Genomic DNA, 23302 nt, shown 5'->3' on the forward strand with positions numbered 1-23302 from the left:
CCCCTAGACATCGGTGAAAAATGTTCTCCCCCGACCCCCGATTTATTTATTTTTTATAAAAAAAATATACTTTTTTATATATATTTTTTATATATATATAAAAATATAGACCTACTTACCGACCCTTGTTTTCTTTTTTTTTTGCTGTTACTGCAAACCAAAATATTTTTAAGGATGGCTTAAGTGCCGCAACTGATCATAACCTGTTCAATGACACTGAATTATTGCACGTGGCTCAGTCATTGTTCTCAGTGACTGACACGGTTCTAGATTTGAGTAAAAAACATAATGGTAAGTTTAGTTTGGTGTGTTGCTGTGTTTGACAGATGCATAATCAGAGTGAATCTCGTTCTTGCTGAAGGAGACTGTAGCGTCGCTGAGAGACTCTTCATGCTTCTGGAAACTGACAGATGCGTAAAGCACCCTGTCAGAGGGGATTCTGGGTAACTGGACTGTCGAGTAAAGTGGATTCTGTGAATCGGAGGGGATTGTGGGTAACTGGACTGTCGAGTAAAGTGGATTCTGTGAATCAGAGGGGATTGTGGGTAACTGGACTGTCGAATATAGAGGAGTTGATGTAGGGTCTTGACCCTGTAAGAGAAGCAAAATCCCCCAAACATGAAGTCTCAGTTTAAAGGTACAGCAAACATGCCCACTTATCTGACATCATGAAGTAGATCAGCTCTGAAACTCACCATTTCATGATCTCCGGTCTCTCTTCTGTCTGATGATGAAATGATGCCTGTGTGAACAAGAGCCACATCTCAGACTGAGAAAATGAGAGATAATTTAACTGTGTGTGTATTTCAGAACAGCAGAGGGCGACACACTCAGATGTACTAAATGTGCAGTGTTGTGTGTGTGTATGTGTGTGTGTGTGTGTGTGTGTGTGTGTCTCACCATGTTTACGGTTGTATTTTATTTTGAGCAACATGAGCACTAAACACACAGCCAGCAGGATCAAACCCACAGAAACCACAACTATCACAGGGGAACCTGAAATCACACAAAGGGATTTTCACAGAGAAACAAGGTGAGAATGTTACGATCAACTACATTCTTACACATGCTGTACATTAAATGCTTATATCATGAGATAACTTTTAACTTAAAATGCGAAACGGATATACCAGACTTATCCTGGGATGTTTCTCTTTCAGGGTCATGTGACGTTGTTTCTGAAAATACACAACCATCTTTATCTTTATATCATAAGATCACTTTCAACTCAAACTGAGCAACAGATCTGCTGGATCTTACCAGACTTTCCTTCATCCTGGGATGTTGTTGTTTCTGAAAATACACAACCATAGAGTGTTTTGGTTAAACCAAGTAGAGAAACGGGTTATGTCAAGAAATCACACAAAGGGATTTTCACAGAGAAACAAGGTGAGATTGTTACGTTCAACTACATTCTTACACATGCTGTACTTTAAATGCTTGTTTATATCATGAGATACCTTTGAACTTAAAATGCGAAACGGATATACCAGACTTATCCTGGGATGTTTCTCTTTCAGGGTCATGTGACGTTGTTTCTGTAAATACACAACCATCTTTATCTTTATATCATAAGATCACTTTCAACTCAAACTGAGCAACAGATCTGCTGGATCTTACCAGACTTTTCTTCATCCTGGGATGTTTTTCTTGCAGGGTCAGGTGACGTCGTTTCTGAAAATACACAACCATAGAGTGTATTGGTTAAACCAAATAGAGAAACAGGATCTGTCAAAAAAAATCTCACCAAGGAATTTTCACGGAGAAACAAGGTGAGACTAAGACACCATGTACGAGTATTCACACACATGCTGTACATCCATCACTCATCTTTATATTATAAGATCACTTTCAACTCAAACCGATCAACGGATCTGCTGGATCTTACCAGACTTTCCTTTATCCAGGGATGTTGTTGTTTCTGGAAATACACAACCATAGATTGTATTGGTTAAACCAAATAGTGAAACAGGATCTGTCAATAAATCTTACAAAGGGATTGTTACAGTAAAACATGGTGAGACTAAGACATCATGTACGAGTATTCACACACATGCTGTACATCCATCACTCATCTTTATATCATAAGATCACTTTCAACTCAAACGTCAGGTGACGTTGTTTCTGGAAATACACAATCAGAGAGCGCCGATGGTCAAATTTATAAGAGGAACAAATTCAGTCATTTACTCAGATCATCTGTGGAACACTAATGTGATTATCTGAAGAATATTTTCTGTACATTGAAAGCGGACAGCAACTAGTCAAGTCAAGCTCCCAAAAGGACAAAAAAAGACATAAAAGTGCCCATGTGACTCGTTTCATGTCAAGTCACATTTATTCATATAGGCTAGTGCTTTATACAATCCCGACTGTTTTTTAAATCATCTTCACACTTATAAACAGGCAAATAACAGTGTTAATGTTGCAAAGTTCTTCAGTTATAAAAACAATTTCAGTATTTCAGTATCCCAAATATTGGTTTTAAGCCAGTTATTTCTTTTTTTCTATTTCTGTTATTTACATTTCCAAACATAAATTTTGCAGTTAATTGTAATAATCCAGTGAGATTTTTGTGTGCAGAAGGAGTCTGACAAGAGCCGGTCTGATCCACACAGAGATCTGATCTCACCGTCATCCAGTCCACCTGAGATTACATGAAGAAACAGAAAAGATGACACTGATTTTCATGTTTAATACTGTTTAATAACGTGCTATATTAAAGGTCCCGTTCTGCGTGATCCCATGTTTCAAACTTTAGTTAGTGTGTAATGTTGCTGTTAGAGCATAAATAATATCTGTAAAATTATAAAGCTCAAAGTTCAATGCCAAGCGAGATATTTTATTTAACAGAAGTTGACTACAAAAAACGGCTCGATTGGACTACACCCCTCTACTTCCTTCTTTAGTGATGTCACCAGAACCGTTTCTTGACTAACCTCCGCCCACAGGAATGCTCCCTCAACTCTACTGGCTACTTGCGCACTTCTTATAACTTAGGCTACTGTGTTTACTCAGCTCTTACGGTGATTTTCTGAAGTAAAACTGACGCTTCATCTTTTGTGTGATGTACAATAAACTTTATTAAACTCATCAGTATATGTTTGATCATCATTCAGACAGCAGACTTGTAGGCTATTAATAAATAATGGATACATAGCCTACAAGCAGATGACAAATACGTTATAATAACCGTAATTAAACTACTAAACCATACCTGTTCCATCTCTATACAGCACTCTGACTCTGTAGGCATTATTGTCCGACTCGAAATGAACACCGTTACTGAGAGTTTCTGATATTATCATCATTCCGTGAGATGAATTTTTCCTGAGAGACTGAGCGCGAGCTCATGAAGCTCCGCCCCCTGTGTCGTCCAGCAGCAGCTCATTTGCATTTAAAGGGCACACACTGAAACAGCTCGTTTTTTCTGAGCCCCAAAAAATGTCAATTTAAACATGCTGTAAAAAATGATCTGTTGGGTATTTTGAGCTCAAACTTCACATACACACTCTGGGGACATCAGAGACTTATTTTACATCTTGTGAAAAGGGGCATATAACGGGACCTTTAATAAACGTGACATGACTGCAGTGCTGAATTGCAGAGCTGGTAAAACATCGCTGTGATCAGATGCTTTCTGAGCAGTTGTTTTCTCACTGCTGCAATTTTTGATGTTTGTTTTGTTATCGAAAGTAGGGGTATGCGATATAGAAACATATCATATCTTGATTTTTTCAGAAAAAATAAATCACGATTCGTGATTTTTTTTAATCACGATTCTTTTCCATGTTGGTTCTGTCTTGTTTCATGTTTAGCAGCTCCCAGTTATGTTTATTAGTCTTCCCAGGTGCTTCATATTAGCCACACCCCCTTGATATCTTGTTTAGCTTGTTTGCCCTTGTATTTAAGCCTGTGTGTCTAGTTCAGTCTTTGTCAATCCTTAATGTTTGTTTGCTGGTTGTTCTGTTCCCGCGCCTTGTTTCCTGAGTCTGAGTTTACGTTTGTGTAGTCTGAGTTTGTGTAATAAAGGAATACTGCAAATGGATCCTACTTCCTCGTCTGCTTCAACCACCCGTGACAAATAATCCCCGTGTGGTCTTGTGGGAAGTTTAGTAGCAAAAAACTTAACATTTTTAATTTTGTGTTCCATCTTGCTGCGACATTCAGATCACAGCTGTGTATAAGATAAAGATATACATGGCCGTGACGGAAACATATTTGCGGCTGGGTATCTCGTAACCAGTGTTAATTTCGTTGACGAAGACTATGACGAAAAATATTCGTCAATGAACCTTTTTCACGGACGAAAACTAAATAAAAACTAAATAAAAAGTCAGATATGTTGACAAAGAATGTGATGAAATATAACTGACACTTTAGTCAACGAATAAAAATGAGACGAAAATATATGGGAGGGACGAATGGAGAAGAGATCCAATCATAACTACTCTTTTTGTGGGACAAGTTGGGAAGAAATCCAATCAGAGCGAATCTTTGAGGGTAGGTTGATCTATGCAGAAGCAGCAGAGCCATTTTGAAAAGCCGCGGCAAATGCAAGTGCAACAGTTAAACTAACGCAGCAGCAGTTACACAGGAGTAGAACAAAGATTAGTTTGCAGAAATTCGTACAGTTTCGAGGACGTTTTTACAACAGTTAAGTTGTTTACATTATATTTAGTTGTGTTTAGTTGCACAGTCTTAGTTACACACAGCTTTGGGTGATTTCAGTTGACTTTGCTCGTTAGCAACACGCTAACGTTATGAAGTGCACGCGGCCCGAGGGCAATGACAGAGCAGAAATGTCAGAGCTAACGTTAGGTCTAGGACGAAAACGAAGAATTGACATCTGGTCACATTTCACATATGACAACAAGGACAACAAGACCGCCTGTAAACCGTGTGGAGCAAAAATCGCTGGGAAAAACACCACCAACTTGAAACGTCATTTACAGATGACTCATCCAGAAATACATGCGAAGGTAAGCATACATGCTAAGGTTATTTTATCAGATAAACCACCGTGGTTCTGCTAAACTTTGAATAAAATAGAAGCTAAAGAAAACCACTTCTGAACTGTATTGATTAGACGATTGTCTCACAATTGAATCAAATGTGTACTAGTAACGTTAACTTAGTAGATGTTGTGGTTTTGTATGACTGAACTGTGCGTGTGTGCGTGCGTGTGTGAGAGACAGAGGGAAAGATCTGATGAGATTGGGGCAAGAAAGAAAAAAAATCACAACTTGATTCCCCTTTAATCACCCTCACAGATTCAGAAGATGTCTGATGACAAAGATGAACATGGGCCAAGTGGAAATAAAGCTAGTGCTGCTAGTGCAATCCAGCAGCAGGCCATCTCTACAGCTTTCCTATGTTCTTCAAAGTACAAAACTGAATCGAAGGAACAACAGACCAAGGAGCAGGCCTTAGCTAGATGGATTGGACGCACAGGTTTACCACTCACAACAATTGAAGATGAGGATTTTGTGCTAATGATGGAGATAGTAGATAAGAGACTAACAGTTCCAAAGAAAACTAAAATGAGCAATTTGATTGAAACACAGTATGAACATGAAAGACAAAAATTCAAAGAGAGACTGGCTGCTGCCCGGAGAGTATCCATTGGCCTTGACTTGTGGACAAAAAAAGGACTGACAGCCTCATTCCTCGCTATAAGTGCATGCTACTTTTGTGTTGAACTAAGTAAACCTGTACATATATTGTTGGCCCTTGAACAAGTAGCTCACCCACACACTGCACAGTCTATTAAGACATGTGTGGACAAATGTATGCAAGAGTGGGCCATACCAAAGCAGAAGATCCTGACGGTAATAACGGACAATGGGAGTAACATGGTGGCAGCCTTTAAAAACACCACAGCAGAAGCAACCAGCTCTGAGGATGACTCCCCTGGGTCCACGATGGAAAGTGACTCTGAAATTGATGACCAGCGGTGAGCCATGTTTAATTTATTCTTTTACATGACAGTCAATTATCACATGAATGATTTTCCCCCTGCCACACACTACATATATACATATACAGTATATATACAGACACACACCAGCCACTTTATTAGGTTTAGACTTATTTGGTTGTCTTTTCTTCTTGTTATTAGGTACCATCATGTCGACATGGAAATGGACCGGACACCGTGCGTGGTGCATACCATACAACTTGTGGTCCACATGTTGCAGAAAGAGACAACTGTCAAAACAGTCCTCGATAAAGCAAGGTCTGTGGTGAAGCTCTTTCGTAAGTCCTCAGTTGCAACACAAAAGTTATTGGACCAGTGTGGTGTTATTGTTGTAAATGACTGCCCCACACGCTGGTCAATCACATTCAACATGGTCACACGACTCCTCACAGTCAAAGATGCAGTCTGTCAAATCTCAAATGACATGGGATGGGACAATTTGCTTACTAGTGAGGGCAAAAGCTTTCATCATTGCATGACTTACTGCTGCCTTTTGCGGACCACACTAAAACCCTCCAGAGTGACACCACATCAATGTCCCTAGTGGTTCTGCCCTCTTTGATCTGCTGAGCCACCTAACTGACTTTGCAAAGAACACTCGGTACAGAGACCTCGTCACTCTTGCAGAGAAAATTAGATCAAATCTGAACCAGCGTTTTGCTTGCCTCTTAGATTCAACCGATGAAAAGTTCTCAGCACTTGCAGCAGCTGCCTGCTTTGTCAACCCAACTGTCTGTGAAATCCTTGTTAATGTTGATGTGGCTGATGGGAACTGCTGAAACAGGCAGAAGACTATGTGGTCAAATGCACTTTCCCACACACAAGAAGACAGGAGGACCAGTCTGAAGATGATGCAGAAGAAGAGGTTATTGAGGAACCAGAAGCAGCGCCATCCTCAAAGCAGCCGGTGTTTAGGTTCCTCTCAAAATGCCGCACCACACGGCCTAAACATAAAACCTCCACAACCAGCATCAGGCAGCAGATCATCAAGTACAAGGAAGAACTTTCACATCCCATCACTGAGGACACAGGGACAGACTTCTGGCTGGCAAAGAGTGACAGTTTTTATCACAGTTTAAAACCTTTTGCGTTAGACTTGTTGGCTATGCCAGCTTCTCAAGCTTTTTCAGAGAGGGTATTCAGCATCACAGGTGACCTCACAAGAGGACGGCACAACAGGGGAAGGGTTACATTGGAGCGAAGTGCTTTCCTTAAAATGAACAGAAACAAATAGAACTGTTGTATTTACTGCTATTTACAGCATTTCCTGTAGTAGTATATGCACAACTTGAAAGTTACTGATCTTGTATTTTTGTTTTTTGTTTAATATGAGAGAAGAGGTTTTTTTTTGTTCCATGCAATAATGGCATTACAGCTTAGCATGTAATTCACTTGTCTTGAGTTGAGCTCATTGATATTAGCTCATTGATACTACTTTTAATTATTAACAGAAGAATATTTCATTTTGTGTGCAATGACATTACAACCAATGCATATTTTCTTTTACATATGTTTTGTTTTACTTTTCAAATCTCTTTGATTTTGCACACAATGCACAGAGTAATAGATTATGAAGAAGAAGATGATGCTTACAGAGTTGTGTGCTTTTTAGTTTAATGTGATATTTACATCTATTTTCAATGCTGAGAGAGCAGGGTTTTTTTTTATTTACTTGAACATTAAGGAGTATTTCTTTGGTAGTGTGTGCAATGACATTACAGCCAATACATCTTTTATTCTACATTTGAGAATTGCACTAATTTGTTCTGTTCAAATCTTGTTGATTTTGCACAGAATCACAAGGCATTCTAAGGCATTGTAGCCTAGCAGTTATTTAACTTCTCTTGTCTTGAGGTATGTGAACAGTAACAGTAGTGAATTTTCTGTATTTATTTAGATACCTTGTGCAATGGCATTACGGTTTATTATTATTTTTGAGAATTGCACTTTATTTTTCTTAATGTTTTTGATTTTGCACAGACAGTAGAAGACAGTAAGTTCAGAGTTAGGTGGTTGTCTATTTCAATAATATTGTACTTCATCTTGAAAGAATGTCATATGCACTGCATATCAGTCAGGGAAAATGCATATCTTTTTCAGGGAGCATGTATATTTTTCATGGAGAGCAGGCCTTATGATTATTTTATGTGAGATTATCTTTTGTGAAAAAGCTACGGTCAGTGTTTTTGACATTAAGAATAAAATAAAATACATGTTTTGTATTACAGCGGTTAAATCTGTGTATGTATTGCATATTCAAACCTTAATACCATTCCATAACAGACTGATGGAAACATTTAGTCAAGTCAACTATGTCGACTAGATTTAAAGTCGACTAAAATCTGCTAATATTTGTTCTACTAAAACAAAACTAGACTAAGACTAAAAGACTTAAGACTAGACTAAGACTAAAACTCTTATGATATTTAGTCGACTAAAACTAGACTAAGACTAAAAGATTTCAGGTGACTAAAATGTGACTAAAACTAAATGGTGTGTTATTCAAAAGACTAAGACTAAATCAGAATTTGCTGTCAAAATTAACACTGCTCGTAACGTGGATCTACGACTTTAAGCAGTCTGACTGTCAGCATATTTTTTCGGGTGTTTTTTTTTAGGCGTTTAAAAAGTTTCATCGTGTTGCCATCAGACGTGCGAATCTTATCATTGCAACATTTGCAAATAACTGCTGTTTGCGGCATTGTCTGTTGTGGAAAATCCAAACCATTTCCATATTACCGATTTTTTTTTTAGGGACCAATCCCTCAGTGTTTTCTTCCATCATCACTGTGTTGCTAAGTCTCACGAGCAATGTATATGATCTTGTTAACACGCCGACATCTAGCGTGCACACCCCAATTTGTTGCGTACTTGCATTGCTTTTTGGGGCGTTAGTGAAAGGCATAGAACTGCAACTGATAGAACGTGCACTGTAGCACAAATCACGATATTTCCGAAAAAGTGGATCGTGGAGACATTTTAATTGTTCACGATCAAAAATCGTCATATCGCACACCCCTAATTGAAACCCAGTCAACAATTTGATGACACAGTGATCTCACCATGAGCTCCCAGGATACTCGTGATGTGCTCACAATCTGAGTTCACAGTGAGCTAAAAGTGTATCCTCAGCGTATATCTGGGTGTGCACTCATACTGTGAGCTGACCATGTGACACCACTGTGACATCACTGTGAAAGTGTTGAGAAACAGGAAGTAGAATCTACCCCCAGTGATCGATATTTGAACCGCCTCTTCTCATCCTGTTCAACAATTTCAGTTCACAATGAGCTCATATATTACTGACGCTGTATCACCGTATGAGAATGGTGTGATGTCACTGTGATCATGATCTCACGTGTTGACTGAGAAGGAAACATCTAAATGTGTCTGGTGTCGGGACATCTGCTAACAGTTTATCACTGCAAAGGTATTTCAGAATTCTTTTTACCCTTGAGCGAAGACAACAAAAATATGTTGCAATGATTATACGAGGGCCGTAAAGCAGCTCTATAAAGACAATAAAGTCAGTATTCAGCTCAATTCAAATGTATGATTAATTGCAAATTCGTATCCGATGATAGGGTTAGGGTTAGGAGAGTCTATGACTGCCAAGACACATCTTTTCAGTGCATATACCGATTTAAATTCAGATCTGATCAAGAATCAGAAAAAAAACAAAAAATGCGTCTGAAATGCCAGTAAGGTGAGGGTTATTTCTGCACATCTGTAAACAGAAATGCTTTCTCTGTGAACCTTACTAAACTAATAAAAACTAAAAGACAAGTTTTACTATGGTTTTGGTAGCTTCCTGCTCTATGTCGTTTTCATGTTCATCAGGCTGAATCAGCAGACTTTATCACTTGCTTTAAAGGGACAGTTCACCCAAAAATGAACACGCTGTAAGAAAAAAAAAAAAGAGAACCAGAGATGGTGCTGTAATTTTCAGCCAGGACATTGTTCATTAACCCTCCGGGGTCTGAGCTGTTTTCTGGGCCCTGGAGGTGTTCTGACATGCTCTGACATTTGTGCTTATTTCTGTTACTTGTGACATTTTCATGGCTAAAGTCTAATTACACTGTATTCAGCACAAACTCTGCTACAATAATATATCAGCAGTTTTGAGATAATGACATTTATGCGTGGCTTGTGAAAACACACAAAAAAAATTGTCCCTGAAATAAGGTCATGAAACCCATACTGATTATTTCTTCACAAGACTTTTGGAAATTGTATGACGTAGCCTAGAATATTTGCTTCAAAACTATGTGAAAATCATCCTGACTGCTCATTCAGATAAGACAATATATTGATTTAAAATTTGCAAGACATGTTTTGTGTGAGAAAGCTTTATGCGAAGAGGCGTGAACATCATGAATATTTAATTTCTTTCACACCTGAGAAAGACAAAGACCCTCCCCTAATGGCCCTATTAGGAGCTATCAGGCCCTGTCATTCTGAGCAACCTTGCACAAAGAATGAGGAGATTTAAAAAAGAATGGCTTTTTGATTGTTTGGATTTATTTACAACACAAAGTACAACAAATGACAAAAAAGCACATTATTTAACACACTGAACTAAAGACAGAGACTTGACCAGTCATACACCTTTGTGCCATTCCTGAAACATAGTACATACATTTCATTTCCAAGGTGTTTGATTTTTCACTTTACCATGTTCATGTACAGAGTGGAGCATCTGATCCCTGAAAAAAAAAACAATGCTGTGAACATGCTGAAATCAAGAGAAACTATAGGGCTGCACGATTTGGGGAATACATTTTAGATTTTTCAGGTTAAAATGGCTTTTTAAAATGTACAGAACACACAGGCATTCAGAATATGTGTGCTACCCAAATAATGACTATAAAAGTAAGTCTTTGAGAACGGGTTTCTCAAGCCAGGTGGCGCATTAGACCAGGGGCTCATCTCCTGTTTCCAAAATGCATCACAAACTGCTTGAGAAAGCTGTTCTACTCATAGACTGTAAAAGGTTACTACTGTACTGTTACCATCCGTAGGCAACATTAGGTAGGCCTATGTTATTATCAACTACTATAGGCTATCAATTAGGGATGGGCGATATGGCCTAAAATCCATAATGTGATATACATTGCAGCCTCTTGCGATAACGATATTTATTATAATAAAACCATTTCAGAACAGGTTACACAGACCCTGCTAAACAACTGCTAAATGTTTTTTTTTTTTTTTTTTTTTGAAAGGGTGTATGTAGTTTTGAGAACATATATTGTGCAAAACTGTAAGTATACAACATAATTTTGCAGATAAATAAAATTTAAGTACACTAGCTGCAGAGACTTAAGTAAGGTTAGGTCTAATGTTTATTATGGCTTGGAGCTTATGAAACCCCAAATTTAAAATTATAATATTGTCTAACTGATGTCTTTTCAGTTAAAAAGAAACACAACAACGATTCTTAAAATCGGGCGCTTTTAATAAAAAGAGATTATGTGCTACACCACTCACTAAGATATATTGGGAATAATACGCGCGCGCTGGTATTCAGTGATATGTTTCGTTTTGAATTTGAGGTGGTAGAACGGAATGGATTAGTCGTGTGTTAACTTACCGAACTGTTACACCACACAATCTACGTCGGACGGTTTAAATCCGAACCAAGTCCAAATAATAATGGATGTTGCACCGATCTTTTACACCAGCTTTCACTTTCAGCCGTGTTTACTTAAGATGACGATGAATATGATGCGTTGCAGCCGGGTGTTCCTCGCGGCCGCGGGTAGATTGAGCCATCATAGCTTGTGTAGCTTGAGCCAGCTCCCAACCCAACTTGAAGAATAGATTAACGGCGATATTTTTTTTATCGCGCAATAAGAGTCTCGCGTTAACGCAGCGCGTTAACGCCGATAACGGCCCACCACTAATATATATATATACTGTATATATATATATATATATATATATATATATATATATAAATGAACACCAGGTTTGTTGTAGGCATAAGCTATGTACTGTGCTGCATAAAATAATAATAACAATAGCCTATAAATCGTTAAAAAGGAACACTTCAACACTTCACTGCACTTGAGAAACATATATTGATAGACATATGTTACTTCAATCTCATTTCATAATGTCATAACAAAAATAAACATTTGGAGTAAAAAAAAAAAATGATGCCGATTGTTTGGCGCATTTTGCTTTCCAAACGCGTGCAGATAACATTGAAGCGATCAAGCCGCTCAAAACTATTAAAATAATTATTGTTATACATCTATGTTTCAGCAGATATCCATAAACACAGGATTTAACAGTAAACACGGTTCTAAACATTATAATATTCACCATAGTATACACTCATACTAGCCTACTTTTATCATGTTTTATTATAGAATATAAAAACATCCTTGTGTCGGACATGTTAAGCATTGAAAGGTTGCCTACCAGTCTAGTTCACATTTCTACATGTTTCTGTCTATTTATAGATACATATACATGTACGATATTAGGCTTAGTTCATGTTTTTACTTCAATCTCATTTCATAACATACATTTTAATCTGGCACCACCAGTTTAACATGTCTTACCTTAAAAATCGTCCCATCTTCAAATCGCATTCTTCTAATTCTTCTGAGGCAAATCCAAGGTAAACAGCACAGCACAAACACGGTCTTCCAAACTTGATGAAAAGCAGAGGAGTAAGTTACCGAAGTCTCTGATTCTATGTTTTGAGGTGATGAGGGAGTTTACAGGTCTGCTTTTCTCCACTTGGAACATTTGCATGTCAATACGGACATGCTTTCATACGGTTTACTTAAACAGAGAATATTTGTTTTTTATATAACTTACATACTTTAAAAATAGAGACTCCAAGCGTTGTATAGACATGCGTTTCAAGTCTGTGTGACAAACATTCGCTGAGTTACAGGTCATTTTCTGTCGCGTTTCAGAATGAGTTTCACATTGAGAGAGACGGAAGAACGCGCATCATGTTTATTTTCTTTGTTTTACGAAAAACACAACATTTTGTTTTTATTATGAGTGTACACAAATAAAAGAAGGCATTTAAGCATTTTGATTGATATATAACACTTAAATGTAAAATCAAAATCAACAGACTATTTAGACTCTCATTTGTACTGATAAGAAAAAAAGTGAGCTGGTATCGCCGGCGATACCGCCGATCCCAGGGAGTTAAGCTTACAGACATTTCATTTAACCTTAAAACATTAATATGGAAAATTATTTATTAAAAGTAAATTTGGTCCATATTTTTACACTGTAAAATCTAATGTAAGTCTAATGCTGGGTACACACCAAAAGATAATCGGGCTGATTTTGGGCCGATTTCCCCCCTTCCGACAATCCTAGCTGTGTCCTGATTATCTTGATGGTTCTACAGATTATCTTATCAGATTTTCCCTTGGTGTGAGGTGTGTTAAGAGTGTCCGAACCTGCTTGGAAGAACGTCGGAGCCGCCCCGATCGCGAATCGTAAATATTCAACATGTTTAATATTTATGATCAAAAATCCTGATGAGTGGGGGAACCCCGAGGACAAACGCGAACATGCTCTGGAGATTATCACGTGAAAGGAAACAATATCCAATCAGAGCGAGATGATGGAAGACGGAAGTATAACAAATGCTGTCATGGCGCAGCACAATGTGAAATTGATGTGGACAGCAGAGATGGAGGATCAGCTTTTCAAGTATTCTTGTTCCAACAACAAAACCTTTCCAGTTCGCAGTCAAAATCCAAATTAGGATTTTTTGTCCTCATGTTTGTGGTCTATCACATTTTGAAAATCTTATAAGATGTAAAAAATCTTTTGGTGTGTACCCAGCATTACTTAAAAAAGCATGCAAACCGATTGCCTTAAAAAAACCAAGTAAAATAAGAATAGTATGTTGTACTGACAAATGCTTTAGTATAGTTCACTTGTTCTAGTAACTAAAAGAACTGAGAGTACTTTACTTTTCATTCATTCATTCATTCATTCATTCATTACTTTTTCATTTAATTTAGGTTTACTCTTGACTTAGTATAGCTACCAATGCTTTTACCATGGTTGTGTTTTGCATGCTGCATGTTGAAGTCTGTGTGTGACTCAAGCATGATCTATACGGAACAAACATATGGGAATATACTTCAAAATATAATGTGATATATTTACATAATATGGGAAACTAGTGCTTATATTTTTCAATATACTGCAATATGTTGATACATATAAAGCATTTATAAATTAAGATAGCATTATCTTGTAATAATTATATTGAAATGTAATAGCATTACATGTAATAAACAAAAAGTTGTATCCTTTATTGTGTACATGTATTATTGCACATTCATATTCCCATATAAATGTGAATGTATGTTCACTGTTCACACACACATATAAACACACATTCATGGGATGAGTTACAGCAGACTTCTAGTTCCCAGCATGCTTTGCTTCTGACTGTTAAAGGAGAGTATGTTAAAATTAAGAGTTATTTAATGTGTTTTGCTCAATATTAATATAGGGGGAGATTTGTTAGTGTTAATTTTCTATTATTTTGGAATTTAAAAGGTTTTCTCGTATGTCTGAGTTTTTGTGGTCACCATTGTGCTGAAAGATGTTTTACCTTGAGTCACATGCAGATGAACTTCAGTGAATACGAACGACCCAGAAGTCTCCTCTGCGCACCAGTATTTCCCAGAATCCTCTTCTGTCAGATTGGTGATGTCCACAGTAAAGACTCCAGCTGAGGTTTCGTCCGTCAGAGAGAATCGGCCGTTTGTTCTCGTATCGGATGAAACACGAACTCCGTCTCGGACACAGATGTTGGGCTGATCTCCTCTGCAGAAAAGCCTCTGTGTTTGACTCCTGATGTTCTTACAGCTGATGGACACCGATCCTCCGACAGACGCTTCATGAGTGAAGAGCGCTGGAGAGAACAAACACATGAGGATGATGACAGAAAACATTGAGATGATCCCCAGAAAACACTCTCACCATCTTTCAGGACGATCATGAGCTCAATGGGAAGGTTAAACGCTTCTCCCACTGCACACCAGTATATCCCAGCATCCTCTGCTCTCAGGTGACTCAAGGTCACAGTGAAGAGATTGAGTTCAGTGTCGTCCTTTACTGAAATCTTTGTTTTATTAACATGGGATTCATCGGATTGAATGATATGTTGAGCATCTGGAGTGAAACACTTTCCTTTACAAAGACGCTTTACTTCTGTTGAATGGTTTCCATCATAAGGGCATTTGATCTCAGATGAACCTCCTTCACGTCTGACCACTGGAGGCACTAATAGTCAAAGAAAAGGAGAAGTATTTATATGCTGTAATATATGCATATGGTATTTGATTTATGGTCACTGTACGTACTAGTTGGAGTGAGTTGATGTTGATTGGTGAGAGAGACAGAAGTCAGATGTGTGTCTCTGGTTTCGGCTCCACACCAGTAAACTCCAGCATCTCTCACGCTCACGTTACTGATGCTCACTGTGAAAACTCCTGCTGGACCGGCAGAAAACTCAAAGCGTTTCTTCTCTGATGAACTGATGCTTTCACAGATCTTCTCCTTGTTCTCTTTGCAGATGTGTTTGAAGGTCTCGTTGTGTTTCCCGGGGAAATTGCAGGTGAGTTTCACACTTTCACCGATAATAGCAGATGCTTTGCTTGATGCAGGAAAATGATCAACTATACACAAAACAGTGAAAAATATACAATATAAAAAGCTATCTTTCTTATTTCAAGTCTCTAAATTGAAAGTCCTCCCAGAAGCTCTTTACCTTGATTTACTGTCAGTTTAATCTCAGTGAACAGATCATGATCAGGGATATTCACTCCACATCTGTACGTCGCTTCATCAGCCGCAGTTAAATTACTGATGAAAACCTTCAAACGTCCTTCACTGGAATCATCAAACATGCGCACTGAATCATGATGAACCCACTGATTCTTTCCATCAACGAAGATCTTCTGTGAATCTATTTGGATAAACTTCTTGTTTCCTTTGAATTCTTGTGGAAATTTACACGTGATGAAGACAGATTTACTGGAGTAGGCCTGAACCTGGACAGACGTTTGACCTGCAAAATGAGATTTATATGTTGATTTATTACATTATTAAAAGTCAGGAGGGATTTACATTCCTTATTTAGAGCTGTAATGATTCTTTAGTTAAAAGAAACTAAACTCACCATAAACATTCAGCTGAATCTCTTTAATGAAGGTTATGTGAGTAATTGACTGATCTGAAGGTCGATGATCTGATTTGTCTCTCTCCACTCCACATAAATAAACTCCACCGTCCGATGCAGAAATATCTCTAATGGTCACAGTAAAATGATCTTCATGACTGTCAGACAGACTGAACTTCTCCTCAGATGATCGTGAACTCTTCAGAACATGGACAGGATCCTCGTTCAGTCTGTAGAAAACTTTGGTGTGTGTTTTAAACTTCTCATCATATTCACAGCGGAAAGTGATCGTCTTTTGTCCAAGATACCCGTCCAGGATAACAGACGTCCCACAACGAGTCCCTGAAAATGATTTCAACAAAACCTTGTGACATGAACTTAAATCTAAAATAATATTAGTGTTATTAAAGGTGCACTAGGGAACTTTGTCCTCTCTATCGCCATCTCTGTGTGAAACATACAACGTCATGATCCTTGCAGTGTTTTTATTTTTTACGTGTATTGTGGTTGTTTTTAGGTATATTTATAGTTGCCTGAGATCAGAGTAGTGACATCCTACGCCAAAAAAAAAAAAAAAAAAAAAAAAGATCTGTTGGATCTTACCAGACTTTTCTTTATCCAGGGATGTTTTTTTTTTGCTGTGAGAAGACGTTGTTTCTGAAAATACACAATCATAGATTGTCAAAATTTATAAGAGGAACAAATAAGTCATTATTTACTCAAAATCTTCCGTACTGCACCTTTAATAGTACTGTAATAAATAATTGCTGTAGGAAGTTATAAAGTGTCACACATACCTTTCTTGTCCACCACTAACGTAACATAATGATTCCATGTCTGATTTCCACATGTATATTCCCCATCATCCTCTCTGCTGAGGTTCCTGATGAACACTGTGAAGAATCTGCTGTTTTCATCATCATGCAGAGCGAATCTCCCGTTATAAACCCATCGCCTCTGAACATCAGCACTGATGCCCATCTTACAGCGCCTGTCTCTGCAGAAATAATTCCCTTTATGTTGATCATCAGTCTTTCTCTGGTTCTTGTACTTGCACTTGAACATTAAACTCCCTCCAGTGCATCCAAACACACTGAAACAAAGTACTTGACCTGCCAAACACAAGTTCATTTGCTCTGGGTTATTATATATCATCAATCTGGGTAATATAGTATATTATTTGACCCAGACTGAGCAGTGAAGAACTGACCTGAGATCAGGCAGAGGGTGATGAAGATGAAGAGGATGATGGCAGCCTTCATTCCAGATTGACTTCAGTCTCAGATATCCAGAGAAAAACCAGATCCGATCCCGATCCAGTGAAAGCAAGAACTGATCAAATGTGTTTCTTGAATGTGATGTAAGTCACTATCATTAGAAGTACACAGATCCTCCGTCAGTCTTTCTCACGTTTCTTCTTCCTTATTCTCTAACGGTTCCACCCAGATCTGCACTGTTAACAGGGCGGAGAGTGTTGAGATGTGTGTGAAAGACAAGCAGAGAAACACTGCTGATGTGAAAGAAACATTGCTGGTGTGCATCTCGAGACAAAACATCAACAGTGACATATTTTAAGATATGCCAGCGTAAGTTTAATTTAAAACAGGCATTTTAGTTTGGGACTATAGGCTTAAGCCTTGTCTTAAGAATGGGGGCAAGTGTCATTTGCATGTTATTTATTACGATCTATTTGTGGATCCCACATTATTTCACTTCTGCTTTCAGAGGAAATTAAAATCACCCACATCTTCTTGTAAACATTTTCTCTTGACACACATTGAGGGTTTAAGGCCATTGCAGAAGCATTTCTGATGTTTATGATTGTGTTTGATCATGTCTCATTCATGTCTATTTTTTAAAAATATAGATAAACTTTATGTCCCTTTCACGCATATCCACCTTATTTTGTGAGGCAATAAGCTATTTTATAGCCGTTATAGGCAAATGGTTAAAAGAACAACAAAGTGCAGTAAATGGTAAAACTAGTTACGATGTGATAAAATGCCATGATATCGCATACAGTTTGCAATATCAAGCAGCATAACAGACAGATTTTGTAGAGCTAGAATAACTGGAAGCACATGAGACCGAAGCCTATTCAAGTTAGAAATGGCTATCCTGCTCTTATGTTAAAATAAGGTGTATAAAACCATATGTATACGTAGATGACACATTCGACCGCTCCAGACATGTCGCGCACCCGCCATCTTAGAACAGTCAACCCGTCGACACTCACAGTAAGAATCAGTGACGCTCCAACATTGCAGAAACACAAAAGATTTAAACTCTTGAAGAAATGGGCTAACATTTCACACGTGAGAATATGTTGGTTTGTGTTTAATTACAGGGGTTTAACTAAACACTAAACCCTGTTCATTGATTCGAGTAACTTTTTTGACATTTGGGTATAAATTGTTTTAATTCTACAATATGGTGTAAAAGCGTCTGAGTGCTGCCCTCTTCAGGTTGAACGGTGGCTACTGCCATTGAATTTTCCTATTGGATGTTTGCGGTACTGCATGACGTAAGCGGTACTACGTGATGCAAGCATGTTCCAGCTCACCGCGCCCTTGTTATGAGCTAGCGTAGATTTATCTGTATTTAGTACAGTGGGCAGGAGGGTACTTAGGTGTAGTGTTGCTGGTTGCAACAGCACTGCTGGACGGCATAGCTTTCTAGCAGACTTGGAAATTAGGCGCCAGTGGTTGCATGCACTTGGCCTGGAAGACCGTGAGTTCCCGCCTAGAGCTCAAGTGTGCAACCTGAATTTGATGCGGGATTGCTTCTCCAACACAATAGAGATGGAAATGGGCTCCTCCACACAGCTCGAGCAGAAAAGCGACGCAGTGCCAAACGCTGCTCTCCTGCATGGACTCCACCACCGCAGCGGCGTCTTGATCATATATATTTTAATCACAATTTATGGTTAGGCTAAAGTTAATCCTCTGGGGTCGACAAACATGCCGGCACATTTTGCTGGATTTTTTCACATAGCGGCAAAATATGAAAATGCCTACAGAGAGCGCGCGCTATTGACATCAACTCGATAAAACTCATCAGATGCATGTACTTTACGTCATCTTGCGACCCTGTGAGTCCCTCTCCATTTTAGAGTCTGACAGCAGCTGTCAATTAATCCGTCACTGCGGGTCTCAGGTGCTCCCACCCCCCACCCCCCGCTCAGCCCTGCCCTCGGTTCGTCCCCTCATCTCCGCTGGGCTCTGCCCACTTTTCTAGCATTTTTCAAATATTGCCAGTGGGTGGAGTCAGGCTCTGCCCATATGAAAAAAACCTGCATGGTTCATATACAGCAACCATATATCTTCCTTACTTAAATCGGCCAGAATTACCTTCTGTGTTTCATATAAGGCCAATACATGTCCTATACAAAATCAGACCGATTATGGCCACTTTCATACTAAATAGCACACATACAACTTGTAGGGGATTTTTGCGTTATATATGAATACTGTTAAAAGACTTATAGTTTTACATGACAAAATTATGCAAATGTGTATGGTATTAGTAGAAATATATAAAACTCATATAAAATTCATATATAAATCATTTAAAGTTCTTATATTGAATCATATGCTAGTCAAATTAAAGTCATATAGAATTTATACATGTTTTGTGTCATTTGTTTATGTGTTTCATACAGATTTCATGTGTTGATGACCAACATCTGATTCACTTATATGCAGTTGGCAAATTTTTAAAGGGATATTCCACTTTAAAATGAAAATTCTGTCATCATATACTCACCCTCATGTTGTTTCAAATCTGTATGAATTTCTTTTTTTCTGCTGAACAGAAAGGAAGATATTTAGAAGAATATCAGTAACCACAGTTTCTGGTCTCATTGACTTCCATAGTATATTTTTTTCCTACCATGGAAGTCAATGAGACCAGAAACTGTCTGGTTACTGACATTCTTCTAAATATCTTCCAGAAAAAAAGAAATGTATACAGGTTTGAAACAACATGAGGGTGAGTATATGATGACAGAATTTTCATTTTAAAGTGGAGTATTCCTTTAAATTGTACAGTGCAGAAGCTGGTTCGAGGATTACTAGCTGTCAGAATATCACTGACCTTTATGAAGACTGTTAATTTTCCTACAGGATTTGAAAGAGCAGAATAAAGCAATGACATTGTAAGACTGTGTATTTACATTAATTGTGAACTGTCTGGGTCTGTTATTTGTGAACAAATCATAACATATTATTGCAAATGAACAAAGTTGAGTCAAATATGTTTCTAGAACAGTGATTAAAATGTTGAAAATTGGCTGGAATATGTTTTTCTATATGAACTCTGGTGGTGATGCACTCTAAAAACTTTTAATATGATTTGTGTTTGGTGAAACATTTTTAAGCAGTGAAATAAAATACATACACTGTATTAACTGAGTAAATGTAAGTAAAACTAATTAAATAGAGGTGGGGGGGGGGGGGGGGGGGGACATTTAAAAACAAATATTTATGAGTAATATTAACTGTGTTTATATGCCAGTAATATTAACTTTTTTATTTCCTCTAAACCTTTGTAAAAAATATTCCATACAACCACCAGTATAACTACATGACATTGGCCTTTATTGTCGATGAGTAGCCTACAGCAATACAGCATATTTTATACTATTTTTAACACATATACAATATTGCCTACATTTAAACTCATGTAAGAAACATTTTCGAAGTAAAACTTAAACATTTAGGCCTAAACATTCAAATAATTCAAGTGTAATCAACCGGTCTGTTATCCAGTATCCACCGGATCAGCGCTGGTTCCCAAGCCGGAGACGGACTCGCCTCTGCGGGGGAACTTCTAACTTTACACCGCCGTCCTGCGTCACTCACAGCCTAAAGATGCTGTGACGCGACTGACTCCATAACCTGCCAATAAACAAACAGTGTACAGTTCTGAGGACATTTTATCATCCAAATTAGTTATATTCATTATCTTTAGGAATATAGTCGTGTGTTTTTTATGCAAGGCGTTACAATCATGCGAAAAGACAGGCGCGAGTCGACACTCGTTTAACTCGTTTACTTTAAGGTGAGTAACATTGTGTCTCTGTATGTTCTTTCGCATTAAATAAAATGATTTAAAGCACATTAATGATTATATAGATAAAATAAAACATGTAGCAGCTACACACCTGAATTTCACAGATAAGAGGAAATGCACCAATTCTGCGCCACTGAGAAGAGAAGAGGAGAACTGTTCTGGAGACTGAAGAGAGTTCAAACAGCCGCTCACTCAACCGTTGAGCTGTGTCACATCAAAGTGGAGGGTGGAGGGGGGCATTGTTTTAATTGAGTAAACTTAATTTCTTATGCGTGTTAAATATTAATAATATTGATTTTATTTAAGTAATATTTGTGGTTCTTGAAACAGATCAGTTTAATTATCCATCAGTAAAATAAAAAATAAATTCTAAAAAATAATTCAGCGGCTTAGTAAATATCACAGCAATAATTAACTTTATTCACTTAATAAAATCTCTGAATATCATTTACTTGATAGTTTGAGTTGAACATACCGAAATAATTGACTAAAACTCCAACAATTAATTTTGTCTGAAATTTACAGTTATATTTAAGTTTGAAGTTTTTCACTAAAATAATTTAGTATTTGACTAACCAATTATTTATTTAAAATACACTGAGCTAATATATTTGTGAAATTTCATTAGCTCAGTGTATTTTAAATAAATAGGCGCTTTTTATGTTTTAATTTTAAATTCATTTTTGAAAGTGTATAACTCAGGCCCTGTGGGCTCTAGCACCATGCAGACAGTTATGGCTGTTTCCACTAGATGCCAGCAAACACTGGAATTTTTTTTTCTTTTTTTTTCTTCTGTATAATAAAAAATGAAAAAGATGTTCAAATTAATCTGAAGGGAGGAATATTTACAAAGGATACAACAATCTGAAACGGCACTTCATGACCCCTTTAATAATGTTTAGATATTTGTAATGGAAGACGAGACAAAAATGCATTTTATTTATTCATTTTTGCAGTGTAAACCCTCATTTTTTTTAATTTAAAATTCCCTGATATTTCCCAGTGCTCTGTTTAGCGTATGATCCACTAAAGCCTCGGTGCATGTGCTAGTGCTGGCGTGTGTGGTGGATCTGAAGCCACAGAAGGAGGAGAAGAACGGCGTCTCCTCTACAACCCCTCCTGCTGATGCTACCTTTATCCTCTGGCCAATAACAGTTCTGTTTCTGGGGTTTTAATTACGGCCCTGTGCTCCCGAGAGAGAGTGTGTGATCCTCATGTCATCTCGCTCTCTCTCAAGCTGTGCTATAATTGTGTGAAAGTCTCACTAATGACACTGATTTACGACGTGGATGGATAAGAGCGATCGCTTCTTGGTTGCGGGGACTCTTATTTTGACGGAACGCAGCTCATACGGTGGAGTGCCAGGGCCCTCATTTATCAATGGTGCGTACAGACAGATTTGTGCGTAGTGAGTGCGTAAGAACAATTTCATGCAAAGTGTGGGATTCACCAAGTTGTACTTATACGTAGAAATGTGTGTAAATATAAGCACACCTCTGAGCATGCTTACGCAGATAATCTAGTGGTAGAATAGCGACACTACACATAAAAAGCATTTAAGAGTGTCACAGTAAGCATTAAGAAATCCACATATGTCCTGTGTTTCCTTTAAAACACTCAATTTATAATTTGTCTAGTTTTAAACACGATGCTTAATTGGTGTCAAACCCTATAAAAGACAGATGTGAAATATATTTGTCTCAGTGCAATGGCTTATCTTGCGTTATTGGAAGACTTGGCAAACAATGCGCTCCGCAGAGAACGCGTTTTCCAAGATCGCGCTGATCTGCTTGGCGAGAGCACAGAGTGGCTTATAAGTAGGTACCGCTTTCCCAAAAATGTACTGCTGGATTTGTGTCGTGATTTAGGACCAGTGTTGGAGAGAGAAACAAATCGCACGAAAGCCATTCCCGTGCACATCCAACTCCTGTCCACCCTTGGATTTTTAGCTACTGGCACATTTCAGCGTGAGGTTGGAGACATATGTGGTATATCCCAGCCATCAGTGAGTAGGATCATGCCGGCAGTGTTGGATGCAATTATTTCCTTGGCCCCAACCTACA

The 23302-nt window shown here is 38.0% G+C and overlaps 1 protein-coding gene across 5 annotated transcripts; it reads right to left on the reverse strand.

Moving 5' to 3' along the window:
• Positions 1-143: 143 nt before the first annotated feature.
• On the reverse strand, positions 144-17618 carry LOC307151879 (polymeric immunoglobulin receptor-like). Of its 5 annotated transcripts, none has more exons than XM_079860095.1 (16): positions 17377-17618; positions 16964-17278; positions 16770-16823; positions 16167-16508; positions 15756-16055; positions 15349-15663; positions 14966-15268; positions 14595-14897; positions 1889-1921; positions 1621-1674; positions 1491-1538; positions 1261-1293; positions 1131-1178; positions 901-996; positions 696-742; positions 144-591 (listed from the first exon to the last, which is right to left on the reverse strand). In XM_079860095.1, the coding sequence occupies exons 1-16, from the start codon at positions 17426-17428 to the stop codon at positions 298-300; spliced, it is 2637 nt and encodes an 878-aa protein (XP_079716221.1). In that variant the 5' UTR covers positions 17429-17618; the 3' UTR covers positions 144-297. The 5 variants fall into 5 exon arrangements, with proteins under 5 accessions (XP_079716221.1, XP_079716220.1, XP_079716223.1 ...); XM_079860094.1 differs by having other exon boundaries at positions 1461-1538; XM_079860097.1 differs by having other exon boundaries at positions 1461-1538; positions 16964-17163; positions 17377-17597.
• Between the last annotated feature and the right edge of the window lie 5684 nt (positions 17619-23302).

Source organism: Squalius cephalus, assembly GCF_949319135.1.
Source record: "Squalius cephalus genome assembly, chromosome: 2".
NCBI classification, from domain to species: Eukaryota; Metazoa; Chordata; class Actinopteri; order Cypriniformes; family Leuciscidae; genus Squalius; species Squalius cephalus.